At 41.3% G+C, this 15,413-nt stretch overlaps 1 protein-coding gene across 1 annotated transcript in view; it reads right to left on the bottom strand.

Moving 5' to 3' along the window:
- The window catches only part of LOC115324589 (carnitine O-acetyltransferase), a 181,318-nt gene that overhangs the window by 37,243 nt on the left and 128,662 nt on the right, over window positions 1–15,413 (bottom strand). Inside the window, exons 9-12 of the mRNA XM_042292808.1 lie at window positions 10,340–10,512; window positions 6,245–6,345; window positions 4,971–5,093; window positions 720–842 (exon numbers count right to left, since the gene is read on the bottom strand). Coding sequence (XP_042148742.1) covers window positions 720–842; window positions 4,971–5,093; window positions 6,245–6,345; window positions 10,340–10,512 — 520 coding nt within the window. The remainder of the gene's footprint in view (window positions 1–719; window positions 843–4,970; window positions 5,094–6,244; window positions 6,346–10,339; window positions 10,513–15,413) is intronic.

Raw genomic sequence — 15,413 nt, 5'->3', positions numbered from 1 at the left:
GTGGCATGGCGCCGCCTCCAGACGGGCTCCTTCCCGAGCCGCTCCCTACTCAATAAATGGTTCCCCGACAAGTACAAGCCAAACTGCAAGCTCTGCGGCGGCCACGCCAACCTCCGACACATGGTGTGGGAGTGCAGCAGGATCGACCGCAAGTCCCACCCCGTACAAGAGGAGATCGCCAACCAGGAGAGCTGGGAGACCCTACTCCTCTGCTCCGACCCATCGGTGCAGAACCAACTAGTCCAGCTGGCCGAAGACGCCGCCAAAACCCAGAGGGTTTAGGCCGCCGTCTGAGGGGTGGCTAGCGGGGCGACCCAAGGGGTCTCCCGTTTAGTCATTATCCCATGCTTGGGCAAATAAATATTGTTTACTACTACTATTACTACTACCCCGACTGTACCGGGGGTACCGACGAAAAAAACTAACACTCAGAATGTTCACAGGGCATGCTTGTTGACGTTGTTGATCTTCCCTTTTTTAATAACATAGCGAGGTAAAACATAGAAAAAAATTTAAGAATAACAGAAGGCGTTTTTTAGAAAACTTAAATACGATGAATATAGAGTTTCGTCAATATGCGTCAGATTTTTATCGTTTATTTAAACACCGGGATCTGAAAAGTCAAACACTAACTCATTTTAGCATTAATTAAGGATTATGTAGCCGTGGCACTGCCACATCTCAAGTAAACATTTATTTTAATAAAATAATAGACTTACTTGTAGCAAGCGAGCTGTAAGGCCATTTGAACGTAGCTGTCCGGGCTTAATTTCCAAGACTTCACGCTGTTTTTTCCATACTTCGTGAACTTGAAAAATAGCTTATCACTGTTTACCCTGAACCTGCCGATTTAGAACATATTTTAAAGTTTACGGCATTAAATGGCACTCATTGTACCTCAGGTCGGCATGACTGTCATGAAAAATATTGCTTAATTAAAACTTTAATCACGGAAACCACTTGATATAACGTTAGGTCGCGCACGCAAGACTGTGACGTTACAGTGCCACGTGGCGCCATGGTGTCACGTGACGTCACGGTGTCACGTGACGTCACGGTGTAACTTGACGTGGTGGTGGCAGGCAACAACAAATTATCACGTGATGTCACGTGACGTCGTGAACGTACGTGATGTTATGAATATACGCGACGTCACAGTTTCAAGTGACGTCATGGTGTCACATGAAGCCATGATGTCACATGACGTCAATACGTCACGAGACCTCATGGTACAAACCTCATGGTCATGGACGTAAGGCGACACCGTGACTTCACACGACGATGTCAAGTCGCGGTGTCCCCTTACGCCGGGTAACTAGGTGACGTCACCGCCATGTCACATTTGTGACACCATGTCATCACACAAACATGCATTACTATGCATTTAGAGCGCCATTGAGATGACAATCTCTACACTCTGTCTCACTAAAACTGTGCAGTAAACGCAAAGTCAGCGCTGGGTGAGGGGAGGAAGGGCAAGCCCTAGTGGGGCTGGGGTGTAAAAGCGACACCTGCTCTCTCCCGCAACGTTCCCAATTACCACGCTTTAACATCTCACCCGCCGTTACCCTCCTCTTTCTCCCGGCCTTCCTAGTGCTTGTCCTTCATCCCCTCACCCAGCGCTGCCTTTGCGTTCATGAACGTAAAAGTTTGGGTTAGTTGGTATGCTGGCATAATAAAAAACAAAACAGCGCAAAGACGAGGACAAAGTAAATAGTAACCGACAGGACACAGCGCTGATTGTCAACTGAAAATTTATTTAAGTTAGCACCCAGTATAAAGGGCATACATAAACACCAAATAAGGAAAAACACAAAAAACCAAAGCACGTGTACAATACAACTGCGTCACTGGTTTTCCCTCTTCGCTCCAAGTACTGCGGTTCTTTATCTGACAGCACGAGCGACGGGGCACTAACACAATCTGGTACCAGCCTGGCGCTGTCACGACCTTCTATAATTTCACGCGTGACTCTGCCTTTATTTTTAAAAACTCCTTGGCGTTAAACCAGGACTAGGATGCATCCGAAATTTCTGAGGTGAGCGGACACAACTTTAAAAAACGTTATGTCGGTGTTCTCTGAGCCGATCCTGGAGACATCTTCCTGCTTGACCTACATAGCGACGGCCTCACAATAATGGAATAAAATAGACCACATCTTCAGAAAAGTCAAAGTCACAAATTGATTTGGTGTTTTTGTGCACCCTATATTATTTTTATACCTGAACTTACTTTTCTACGGAGCTCGGCCAGTTTATTGGGTGCTGAGAACATCACCTCGACACCCGTACGTTTTTCGACTTTCTCCAGGTTATGTGAGATACCGTAAAGGTAGTCAGCAGTCCGGAGTATTGATGATTGTTTATTGAAACTTATATCAACCTGGTGTGAGCGATACTTGTCCGGTGCATTCTGGAAAGACAGGTTCACTATCCTTCTTCTAGCTAGATTAAGGTGCGCCGATGAAAACGGCTGAAGTGGTTTTTTGCTTCTTGGTTCATATACCCAACACGCGCGAGTATAAAAAAAAAGTAAAGACAGAGGTCTAAAACCCAGATCGAGCTATGTACGGGCAGCTCGAGAGTCAAAATGGGTGGTCCAAGGCTTTCACTAGGAGTACTCAAAAAGTATGACACCTCAGCTCCGAAGGCCTCATTGCTACAATCAAATAATAAGATAATCATCCACGAACCGAAAAAGTCTTGCAATTTTCGAACTTTCTAGTTTTTTTTTAGATAGAACTCTAGCAGCGCTGTGTCATGTCGGTTGCATTTAACTTTGTCCTCGTCTGTGAGCTGTGATATTTTTAATTATGCCTTTGCGTTCGCCGCACGGTTTTAGTGACACAGAGTATAGTCTCAAATGATACTGTGGCGTCGTTGAGGGTATTCATACTACGGACACAATATCGCTATACCCGGAGTCACACTGCTTATACCTCATAACAAAGACAGTCTGCATACAGACTGAAACGCGAGTCACCGCGAAATTCGTCCTTCGAATTGGCACGCGGCATACTAACCACGGATGTTGCGGCCACTTGTGTTTGCACACTGTTTTTCTATGATGTATGAACAATGCGACCTAGGGTTTAAGGCTTGCCTTATAGGAAGTATTCACTGGCGGCCATAGCTGTGTGCGCTACTGCTGAGCGCGTGCTGATGGCGAGCTTCCACGGTTCTTTTGCAACGAGCATTCCACACCATCAAGATTGTCGGTCTTAGCAACCAATTAATCTAGGCTCGTTCTGAGCATGCGCTCTAGACCGCACCCACAAATATGGCGTCCAGTGAATACTCGCTATACGACAAGTAAGTGTTCCAGAATGCGTCTGTGGCATATCGGAACGCAGCGAGTAACGCCGCAAGGAACGCAACGTTGTTCAAAACGATAAATGAACATTTGACAGAGGAGTAGGGTAGTGCTTCGACAGAGTCCCAGAAGAGTGAAACCTTTTGTGTGATGCCCGTAGCCAAACTTTAGTACTTACAATTAAACAAAACAAAGCGCTTTAACGCATTCTTGTGAGTTAGGGTAGGTGTTTCAAAACCCCTACCCGCGAGTAAGATTCGGCTTTTCTAGACATTTTGGACGGCCCCGTCCCCGGTCCAATGTTGCCGACGCAGAAATCAACGCGGGAAATAAAACGGGTTTTGAGACGCGCATCATAAGCGCAAGCGAAGATATTAGAAAGAGCTAGTACAAACTACATTGAAAGGCAGGATCCTCTGCAATAATATGTATTGTTCATCGTGCACCAGCAGTACTATCCATAGTCCCCAGTTTCGTGCTTATGTAACTGTGTTAACATTTCTTAGCGTTCTCTTCAATATCAGTTTTAGAGTATTGTGTCATAACTATTGAATATTGCCATCATCAGGCCTACCGTGGTCATTTGTCTTCTGCCCCGCGCGAATACGCCAAGGCTCCTATCCACTTTCCTGGTGAGTTTTCTGGGTCACAATTATTTGTAATGTCAAAATTGGCGACATATTCAATTTCAAAATAAGGTATATACATTCATTCTCCTTATATTTTGTTTCTGCTTTTCTACTTTTACTATTTATACCTCTTGTGTACTTAGATGCCTGTTCATGTTTTTATAGTTCGTATTTCCTTATTTATATACTTGTTTATGTTCCGGCCCTCGAGACTGCAACAGGTCCCCAAACTGGCCCCCTAGTGGAAAAGTTTGGAGACTCTGCTTCAAAAGGTACTTTCGCGCTTCCTCCATGAAGCCCGGAAAACGCAGGTGAGCGTGTTCGGATCGGCCAGAGGCTGCTTGCTCGGCAATGCAGTTTGTATACAAGACAAATTGGTTGATATAGTAGTGGTCACGGTTTTTGAGCGCAGGAAAGAGAGCATGTAGCGTTAAAATATTTGTTTCTGCATTTCCCTACGTACTGAGCCCGTGTTTTCAAGATAAATTAAGCAGTATTTTTCATTACTGGTCAGCAAATATACTTCCTTAAGACGAGGAAATGGCTCAGGCAAAACTACAATTACAAAGATACAACATAGCTATTCATCGAACGGAGTCTAATTTTAGTTCTCGTAGAGTAAATAAGAGTTACACTCTTTTACCTCTAGGATTTTGTGTTCTGCTTTTTTCTACCGCATAATTTATTGTGTTCACTAAACAAGTATGGTAACTTCAACCCGTTTATTTCTTGCCGATGTTTCTCAAACTTTCAAGGCGTTAGAAACTTGTCGAGCTGTCCCTACAGCTTTTTCTTTCGCAGCCGCACCATTAGGTCAATGCCCAATAAATATGTGTGATTGATAATTTAATAACTGCTGTAAATTAAACTACTTGATAAAACCAGCTCCTCAACTGCAGGCAAATAATTTTTTGGGGCAAAAAAGCCTGGAAACTTTCATGCCGAGTTAACAATCAACGCAGTACTACAGGGATAAGAAGTTTCATTGATGCGCTTACATTTCCCTTCAAGGACCGAAGATGTGCTTACCTTGCTTGGTTAGATTTCGCTATCGCTATGTCTTCTAAAGTTCCGGGATCAATAGTAAATTCCAGTTTTATTATATCCACTTTCATGGCTTCTTTGGGTGTGACGATTGGCCCACTGTCTGCCCTGTGACATGAGAGGCTTCGGTTAAGAAAGCTATGTTCTCTCCCTCTACTTATTATGAAAATAAAAATTAAATAATTTGAGCTCTATGTAACCATATGCTATCGGCGGAAATTCGCATTCAAATTGGTCAAATTAACATAGGAGTGAATAAGTTTTGATGAATTTAGAATAAATGCGTCCACATGTGCAGTGGTATGCGAGACCGAAATTTTGCGTTCAGACAACGTTTATGCAATATACTGACGTGAGCTACGCCGCCTTCGGGAGTGATAACTTTAACTACTACTGTGAATAAAATGTTTTTTCGGCCCTAAATTTTAATCAGTAAACAGAAAGCACTTCACCCCTTAACGCGAATTTTATTTTGTTTCTTTCATTTTTGTTATTGTGACGTTTTTTCCGTCAATTCTAGTCAGATTTTTTTATGAAGGACTTTTTATAGCACCCCCGCCGGTAATGCTATTGTCGCAGCCTTATCTTTTTTTTTTTTTTTTGGGGGGGGGGGGGGGGGGGAGGGGTTTAGGAGTTGCACAAAGTAACTTTTTTGAGACTGCACATTTCGAGTCTTCCATGCTAAATGTGTTGGAAAATGACGCGTAGAGTTTCGGGCTATTAACTACCTTAAGAAAACTTCGCTCCCTCGTTGTTCCCATCCAAACTAAGGCTCATCTTAGCTAGCGCCGCTCAACCTCGCTTGACGCCATTCAGAATTTAGCTCGTGCGAAAGAGTAAGTAGAGCGTGCAGGGCCAAGCCCCTAAGGAAACATAGCTTGTTCCAGCTCACGAAATGTGAGCAACACTGACCAACAGAATTCTGCTTTTGCAAGTGGGAATCAATGCAGATGAGGTAAGAAAAAAATTAGGAAGTTCGCTCGCCATGTTACGTTGGAGTACTACACGCCCTTTGCGGCGCCAAAATCTGGATAATATGCCACGAGGTACAAATGAGCTGCAAAGCCAAACTGCGCATGCGCTCGCGCGTTCCGGTCGAGGACGATCTAGAGTTCAGATTTCGGAATAGGAATGGAATCCTGCGGAAGTTGATTGCATGAGACTACTAAGATAACTAACATGGAGAACATAACCTTAGACGTGTATATTCAACGGCAACGTGAAATTTATTAAAAATCATTATCTTGATGTGAACTTACATGTAAGCTTTGCAGAAATCAGCGAGCGCAGCCCCCATAGTAGCGTCAATCGATGAGTGTTCAAACAAAATTCCCGTCAGGCCTTCTTTTCCTACAACAAGCTGTAAGAATTTAGAGGTATGTGTCATCACAATATACTAGCAGGACAACAGTAATGGGATACGCGCTAACTCTTCGTGCTTTTGTTTCTCGTTTTTCTTTTTTTTTTCGGGAGCCAATTGAGAGAAAGTTGCTCGAAAAAAAAGCAGAACAGCGTGATCTGGGAGATATTGAAATGATAAGTTTGACTCCATTCTAACTTGTGCGCTCCAAAAGAAATTGGTGGTGTTCAGTTCTCTTACTTTTATGAATATCCAAGTTAAGAAAATTATTGTTGACAAGCATGATTACAAACTGTATTATAAACGACTTATAACTGAGTTGACTAAATATGATAATAATAAGAAGAAGAAGAAAAATATAAAGATGAAAAGATTAAAGAGATTTGAAGTAGAAAAATATTTACAATTATAATATTTTGTTGCAGTTTGAGTCGCAACGGAAAGGCAATAGGTAAACGCATTTAACCTGAAACGACCCCACCACCGTTTTACAGTGCACAGAGTGAAGAAAAAAGTAAAAAACAACGTATAAATATCTTAACAATAAATATAGCAGAATATCCCGTTATCACATCCCCCCACCCTTCTTAAGTACAAAGAATCTTATACACAAAAAGGTAACTCATAATATCTCATCATTAGCAGTCAAAGAACGGTGAGAGCTAAAAACGTACAAGTCCAAAGTACTTTGTGAAACATAAAGTGAAAAATAAAACGGGGGTGAATGCGGTAATGACGAATAATGTGAAACTCAACAAAAACGCTTTAAATATAAAACTCAGAATTTGACATAAAAAAATGCAATGCAGATAAGGTATACGCTTAAAAGCGGAGCTTTGGCTTTTAACCCCGGCTTCCCTTGCTCGTACAAATAGAGATAAACCTTTATTTGAATCACAAAGAACGTATTTTGTGGGGATTCTAAAGAAGGCTACTAAACACTTGAGGAAGGGAAAGGAGACAAAAACGATCAAAAACAAAAAAGCGGGGGTTGCTGCTAGGTTGAGTAGCTGCTTGTGGCTCTATTAAAGCGTGAAATGCTTTTTATCGCTACACCCAATCCCAAAACATTGTTCGTCCTTCCGTCCGTCCTTCCGTGTATTTTCCGCTAAATTTAGCAGGGAAAGTTGCGTCACATGGGGTCACTTGACGTCACGTGACCTATACAGCTTGCAGATATTGATGGCACGTGACCTATTCGTCAACTCAGTTTCCCTGCTAAATATAGCGGGAAAATCGAAGTCTCGTGGCCAAAACATCAACTCAGTTTCCCCCTCTAAAATTAGCGAGAAGTTGACGTCACGTGAATTATACAGCAATTCAGTTACTCGCTAAATTTTGCAAAAAATGCATGTCTTGCGACCCAAACACCAATCCAATTCCCCCGCAAAATTTAGCGGGGGAAATTTATGTCGCGTGACTTGACGTCACGTTACCTATACAAAGATTAAGCTTCCTTGCTAAATTTATAGGAAAATAAACGTCGCTTGACAAACCAATTCCCTCGCCAAATCTCACTAATGCAATAAAGGGGAAATTTTTGACAGTTGCTGCCAATTGTTTTACAATATTAGGTCGAGCCTTTTATTTTGAAGGGAATGATTCTATAAACTCGTTCACTTGACCATTGCCAACGTTGATGTCCACGTCCTGATTACATCAGCAACCGTGGGTGTTTCGTGGTTTTGAAGCGAGTGAAACGTTTTAAGTTTGTTATATTCGTTTGAATAAAAAGTACAGTAGCAGAGGACATTTTCAAGCATTTCTATGACGTCACACTTTTTGGAGTAATGTAAATCCAGAGTGCCAATGAGGCGCAACTAATAATATTTTGGAAATTCACTAACCAGTCCTTGGTAGAGAGCTGTTTTGTCTGAAGTTTAAAACGCCGTATTAAATCTATGCTGGGCAGGTGTCAGCAATAATGAAGAGGGTTCGTCCAGGAGGAATTACTTATTTACCCTAATGACCCTTAGGGGAATCGCAAGGTGTATGTGTGTGTGTGTGGGGGGGGGGGGGGGCGATAGTACAAAGTTTGGTACAATTGAGTCAAGCGAAAAAAAAAACGATTGCATAGTCGGCATAAACAATGTTAAAAAGCAATAAGCAATATAAATAAGAAGAAGACTGGATGAAAACAGAACACAAAGCAGCATTGTATAAGTTTTTACATAATACTTCAGCGGTAATTAAGGCGATTTCTCTGGGTAGGCTGTTTTATTCGGAGATGGCAAGAGGCAGAGGTGAGGTTTTCAATAAGTGAGTGCAAGCTAATATTGGCGGTACATTAAAGTGATGATCTATGCGAAACGAAGTACGATGAACAGGCTGAATGAATGAGGTCCTAAAGGGAGATGATCCATACTAGAGCTTGTGGAAAAATGACCCCATCTGTACTGCAGTTGGGTTAGGTTCAGGTAACTTTTTATATTAGACACACTGAAAGTACGCCAAAGAAAACGTAAATCTCGCAGCTCTTTTTTTTTTAATGCTTTAACATGGTTCATTAAGTACAGCTGATGCGGGTGCCATATGATGGATGCATATTCCAACTGCGACCTGAAGAGGTTAATACGGGCGAGGAGTTTTGTTTCATTGTTAGCTTGAAATAAAGAGCGTTTAAGAAAACCAAAAGTTATGGATGCGTTGCGGGTTACATGTTCAATATGAAGGTTCCATGATAAGTTAGCCGTCAGGTGGACGTCGAGGTATTTAATTGACCCAACGTTTTCAACGCAGTCCTCTCCATTCATGTACACGTAATGAGTGATTTCGAATTTCGTTGTAAATGTGACAGCCTTAATTTTGTTCGTGTTTATTTCCATTAACCATATAGCGCATCATTGCTTAGCTATGTCTAGGTATCACTGGAGTATGAAAAACACAAGGGGTTAGAATTGACCCGACAAATGTCGCAATCATCCGCGAAGAGACGTATAGCATATTGAATATTCGCCGTGAAGGTCATTCATATATAAAAAAAAAAGAAAATGCCGGACCGAGGATAGAGCCTTGAGGGACTCCATACTTCACCGGCACAGGAAAAGAGACACACTTGGTAATTATAGCAGAATAAGAAAGTTAAAAAAAAAAATAAACATTTCTCCACTGAATAACAGAAGCGTTTATATTTATAGTTTCTCATGTGTATATTAGTCGTTATGGGGATCCCGATCTAAAGCTTTAGCAAAATCAATAAAAATAGCATCGGTGCGACAATAGGAGTGAACAGAAAGGCGAAGGTCAGTAATCAATTCGAATAGTTGTCTTTGGCAAGAATGACCGCGTTAAAATTCATGCTTATTAGAGAGAATAAGGCTGTTAGAAGATAAGTAGGTCATATTCTGGGGTGCGAGTATATGTTGTAAGATTTTACATGAAACCGAGGTTAGCGCTATGGGTATGTGGTTCTTGAATTTTTGTTTTATCAGCTAAGTTATCAATTTGCCCGTAAAGAACGTTTTAACTCGTGAAATGAACCAGTCATCCCGATATAAAAGAGTACCAAATAAGGGCACACATTAAAATATTATATGCTATTATTTGTTTGTTAAAACAATTAATATGTTGAACTAAAACCAAAAGCGCTACCCTGTAGACTTACATCACGTGTTTCTTGCAACAGTTCTACGAGAATGCATGCAGCGTGCCATGGACAATTTTATACTTACTCTTCGGGGACCATGCACATCTCATCGCATTTTTCCCGAAGTCACTTCTATGTGCAGACTGCCTGTGCTTGAGCACTTGATATATATGAAATTGCCTATTGACGTCTTCTGTTATTTTTTCTTTTTTTTTTTTTTGAGAAACTATGTTTAGGTATAAATGTCCAGTATTGCGGATACAAATAGAGCACGTCACCTGTATCGTTTCCCATACCGCACCGAAACGAAGAAAGGCAGAATAACTAGGAACACCAAAACATGCAGAGCACAGCTGTCACCAAAGACAAATCCACAAGCTAGCATGTGACTTCTTCTCATTTAATCACCTGAATAGTTTTGTCCCACCAGCGGTTAGCTGCATTCTCGCCGTCTTGGCCACCCGCAAAAAGTTGCTGGCCAGAGGTTACCTCGTAAGGCTCCGAGTTGCGCAACTTGCGGTCTAGGCACACCGCAAAGGCAGCCTTCCTTATGGTTTGTAGCGACGCAGCGTTCCTAGGATCTGCGACCAAGTGTTTGGTGTGGCGTCAACGGTAGCTCTGAGACAATCTGATAAATTGTAATCCACAAAATTCGATATTCAACATTCACATCACACGACATGGACGGCTTGGGCGCCCTCCCTTCCCCCGCCCCCCTCTCTCTCTCTTCTCCATCTCTCTCTCTTTCACACACACACACACACACACACACACACTCGCGCGCAGTAGAAAAATTCGTCATTACATACGATCATGGAAACGTATGATATATCATGTTTCTTCTCTGGTGCTTTGGAGCGATGCCAGCTTAAAGAGACGAGTTTCAGTGCGAAACTAAAACTTACTGGTATATGGTTCAGTTGCGAATATTGTACAACATGATCCAAACGGTGCCGTTTCTTTTTGTGTCCCAGCGCAACTGCCCGTGCTCTCACAAGCACGGGCCAGTCTCGCATGCCCCCGGATTCTCTTCATTCTTTCAGCCCCACATCCTTCCTCCTTCTGAGGGTAGGATGACCGGTGCAGACTTTGTCGCTGTTTCAGATATTGATGAGTTGCACGAAATTTGTCCTTAACGCTTCCACATGAATAAGGACTAGTTCTAGTTTCATGTGACAATGACAAGCCCATCAATTTCAGGAGTTGCCAGAAAGTCTATGCACAAATGGGCTATTGCAAGCTCTGTCCAAGACCTCAGAGAGATGAAAGCAAGCGAGTCGAATTCTCACGAGAACCCTGTTACGGTTGCGGGCGAAGACCGTTTCGGTCCAGCTGTGCATTGCATTGAAGCCTCGAAGGATCAGTGGCAAAGAGTCATTAAATTCATTTGCTAGTTCAACTCCACTCAACCTATTTCCTTGTATTGGACGTTTGCTTATAATGTTATGGTGATCGTTCCGGACTAATAAAACATTAACTTTTTAAACTTTTCAAACACAAGACTAAGCTTCTGAATCTATATGAATCTTTTTTTTTAGACCCTAACAAAAGTTCCAGATGGGCATTTCTACAAAAAAGAAAAGAACAAGTGGACGGCAAGCTATATCCGCTTTTTTTAGTTCCTTTGTTTTTTTCTTTGCAACTGAAAACGAGGAAAGGAGGACACCAAGTGATTGTTGCCTCTTCGAGAAGTTAGAGGCGGTAAACGCACAGACAAGAAATGACAATGTCCCTCTCGTTTATACTGACTCCGACCATTTTCATAACGTCACAGCAGGAGAGAGCGCTCCGTCTGCCTTAAAATGCACTAAAAGAAACGTGTCAATATGTAAGGTTGTCATTTCCATTTGCATCCTCGTTTGTTGCTGCACATCTTCTCTTAGAATCAGGATTATTTTTTCTGCTTCTTTTCACCTTTTTTGACCCTAGTTTAAAGCTACTTGTTTTTTCTAGTCCAAGTTCAAGGGTTCGCCTACTTTATTTGTGAATTTTATCCAAGTTATCTGCATCTCCGTCACAATTCTTGTGAGTCAGCTTTCTGCGAGCACTTCACAAATGATAATAGTCTTTATTTTATTTTTCCCCTGTTTTTACCCCAGTAAAACACATCTTATCTCACGCAGAGATTTTTACAAATATCACAAACTAGTGGTCCATATGTACTTGAGATTCCGGGCTTGGGGAGAAAGGAAAACTTGTGAGTGGGGCCATCGTGCGGCTTAGTTTGCTGCCCATCGCTGCCCGTCGCATCAGCGGACGTCTATCTGGAGAACACCGGGGCAAACAGCAGTTGATCCGTGCTCCTTGCGTTTTTGAACGGCATTAAGAAAGGTAAACACGGCAAACGCCCGTTTACATTTTCTTGTTTTTTATGACGTTCTAATTAGTTGTTGTAATGAGTGTTCTGGTTTTCTTTTTTTTCTTATTACTTATTCTTATATGTTGAAAACGTTTGCTAATTCACCAACTTCTCAACCGAGCCTCAACCTTTTCAGAAACAAAGGAACAAGAATATTGATCCAAACCATATTTATTATTTCATTATCACTTTAATGTTACAAACTATGCTTTGGTATTGCCTGGTAATATATGCCGGTATATTGTCGGTCACAGCTCCAGAAGACAGTGCGAAGGAAAGGAAGGTGGGAAAGGAGGAAATGGACGCAACGCTGGCGAGGGGAGGAGGAAGCCCTCTCTCTCTGCAGCGTTGTGCCCGCTTCCTCCTCTCCCACTTGCCTTTTCCTTGCCCTACCTTCTTAACCTGCAACATACTGTAGTAAGACCTACATCAATTAATTCTTATTCCAGTTTTGACTAGTTGAATGAAGAATTCTACAGCGACCCCGATTTCGACAATAGAGAATTTCAGTAGATCGTTCCATGACCCCGATAACCATACCCAATACTCTGCCGCCGCCTTTTTCACATGTATCATAGAGTTATCGAGTATTGTTATCAGGGGTATCGGAGGTATCGGAATGATCTAATAAACTCGAATATCAGCCAATGGCTGCAACGACGCGGCTTTGCACTATCTTCGAGGTAAAAATACTTCCATTGCTTCACTGAAGAAGCTGAATGCAGAGCCTGAAGCATTGTAAGGCACAACATGGCACACCCATCCAGTGCCTCAGCTTAAAGGCTGCTCAGCATAAAATCGACATCTTCAGTAAGAGATGACGCAAACAATAAATGAAACAGGTGATTACAATAATATTTGTTAACCCATTTGTTTCTTACGTGCGGACAAAAATCCTGGAAGTAACGTCACGAAAGTAAAGGATAACTTTTTGGCGTAACGGTCAGTTACTGTGATTGCAAGGTAATTGTAATTGTAATTAATTTCAATATGGTCTTCAGTAATTGCACACATAATTCTTTCCTATTTTTCAAGAAACGTGTAAACGTCTGCCTGGGTGCACTCTTGACTCTCAGGATGTCTCCTAGCCGCAAATAGCTTAAGAGAGGCAGGGCGGGGTAAATCCCAGGCGTTTTATTACAGTTCCGCAGACAATTCAATCGTGGCATAAGTAGACAATAGGGAGCTTTAGAGAACCGTATTTGCGCATTTTATGCCGTACAATCGGCCCTCCAGTACGAACTGCGCATATGCGAGCGTTCTGCGGTAGCGCATGCGTAGTTCGTACCGGAGGGCCCATCGTATCGTATTGGATGTGCGAATCCGGTTCTCTAAAATGCTCTAATAACTCTAAAGAATGAATCACAGAGAAGGATACGTGAACACAAGACGCCGCGCCCCGTCATCTTAGGCTGTCAGGGGCAATGGAGTGTATATTCTTAAGGCTACAACAGGCAAAAGATGGGAAGGAAATCTGTATTTTCCTAAACCAAACGTATGTGGTTTAGTTTGGATCTAGCTTATTATAGTACGAATTGTTTATTTCATGCTTTAATATCAGTGTTAAGGGTATATTTTGGTATAGCTGTGCACCCATGATAAAAAATTTTGCATTTATCTTATCTTCTTTTCAATCCCTTCATCCCCTTTTTGCAAGTATATATCGCGTTAGCAGAGGTACAGTAAAACTATATACTTATTGTACCAACAAATAAAAAAAACGATTGTCGTGATTGAGACATAAGGGTGTTTCAAATCTTCAGAGTAAGCTAACGCGAGAAATTAACTTTTCGTTTGTTGATGACTCCCCCAGAGGTTTCTGTAAAACACCATATATGGTTTGTTTTACTTTGCTATAATAATAATTGGCTCGTAAAATAAATCTTCAGTTCTCCTTCAGGTCCTATCAGATGTGTTCTGTTGGCTGGGTATTCAAATTTTAAACAAATTTCATTTATTGTAAATGGTACGAAAACGATGTGATGAAATGCAATCTTTGACTGATAAGCGTGTACATTTCCGGATTAATAAAATCTTCAACGTGTCGATTTTTGTTTATTTTTCGTTTAATATTTTAAGACCTCCGAACTTACGTTAGCGTTTATGAAATTGCTTTCTAAAAGTCATCCAGGTGTGAAACTTATAACGTAAGTAAGCAATATGAGAGCACACCTTAAAATTATTAAAGACAGCTCAAATTTAAGGTTCCTCTGTATTCTTAGTTTCCTTGATGCTTGTCTAGGAAAACATTGTAGAACCTAAATGCCGGGAACTCTTACATTCTATTCGTATTGGTTTTGCAGCTAAAGGCCCATTCTAGTTTTCCAAAATTAATCAATTGCATATACGAATTAAATTGTATAGTTGCAACCAGAATAACAAAGAACAACGAACTTCAGAGTATATTTTAAAGTAGATCCTGTAGAGTGAGAAAATATATGTCATTTCCATTACCCATGAATTATTTAAAGCACTCTCTTGTTTAGTTCTTTAATCCATGTGTGAAATTACGCCAGATAGGAAAAGGGGAATGAAGAAAAAGGAATACAGTTCGTGTGTGAGTTATTCCTGCGTATGATTTTTCCTTTTTGATTCCTTTGTTTTACGCTGAGACAACGTGATGTAAAATGTTGTACTCCGCAAAGGTTTCCATTCCTTAAGACACCTTAAAGAACGAAGTAGTGATTTCATTCTCTTACTAAGTTGCACAAAACAAATTTAAACTTTGTTTAAAAGGTGTAACGCCATTGTTTGTCCCTTCTAAAAATACACGGACAGACACCAGTAAGATTCCATCTTTATCTATGAAATAACAACGCTGAAATTTGAGTGCTCTTTAGGAAACACACTATACACATTGTGCGAAACTATTGGTGTGAACACAACATATATTCGTTTTTTAGAAATTTCATTGGAAACACTATTTGTGGGCACCAAGTTTCAGAACCTATGGTAGTGCCAAAATGAGCACCTCTCCAGACTACAAGCCTTTATCAAATCTTTTGGGTTTTGAGCGAAAATCATAAGATCCCGCAATCGCTTGTTGGCTTCAACAGTTTTGCGCGAAGTTCCAATTGCTTCCCTCTAAGCACAAATTTACATGTATAGCAAAAGACAAATAGA

The sequence above is a fragment of the Ixodes scapularis genome, unplaced genomic scaffold, assembly GCF_016920785.2.
Source record: "Ixodes scapularis isolate PalLabHiFi unplaced genomic scaffold, ASM1692078v2 PGA_scaffold3__209_contigs__length_174095766, whole genome shotgun sequence".
NCBI classification, from domain to species: Eukaryota; Metazoa; Arthropoda; class Arachnida; order Ixodida; family Ixodidae; genus Ixodes; species Ixodes scapularis.
This window is presented reverse-complemented; position numbering and strand designations above follow the sequence as displayed.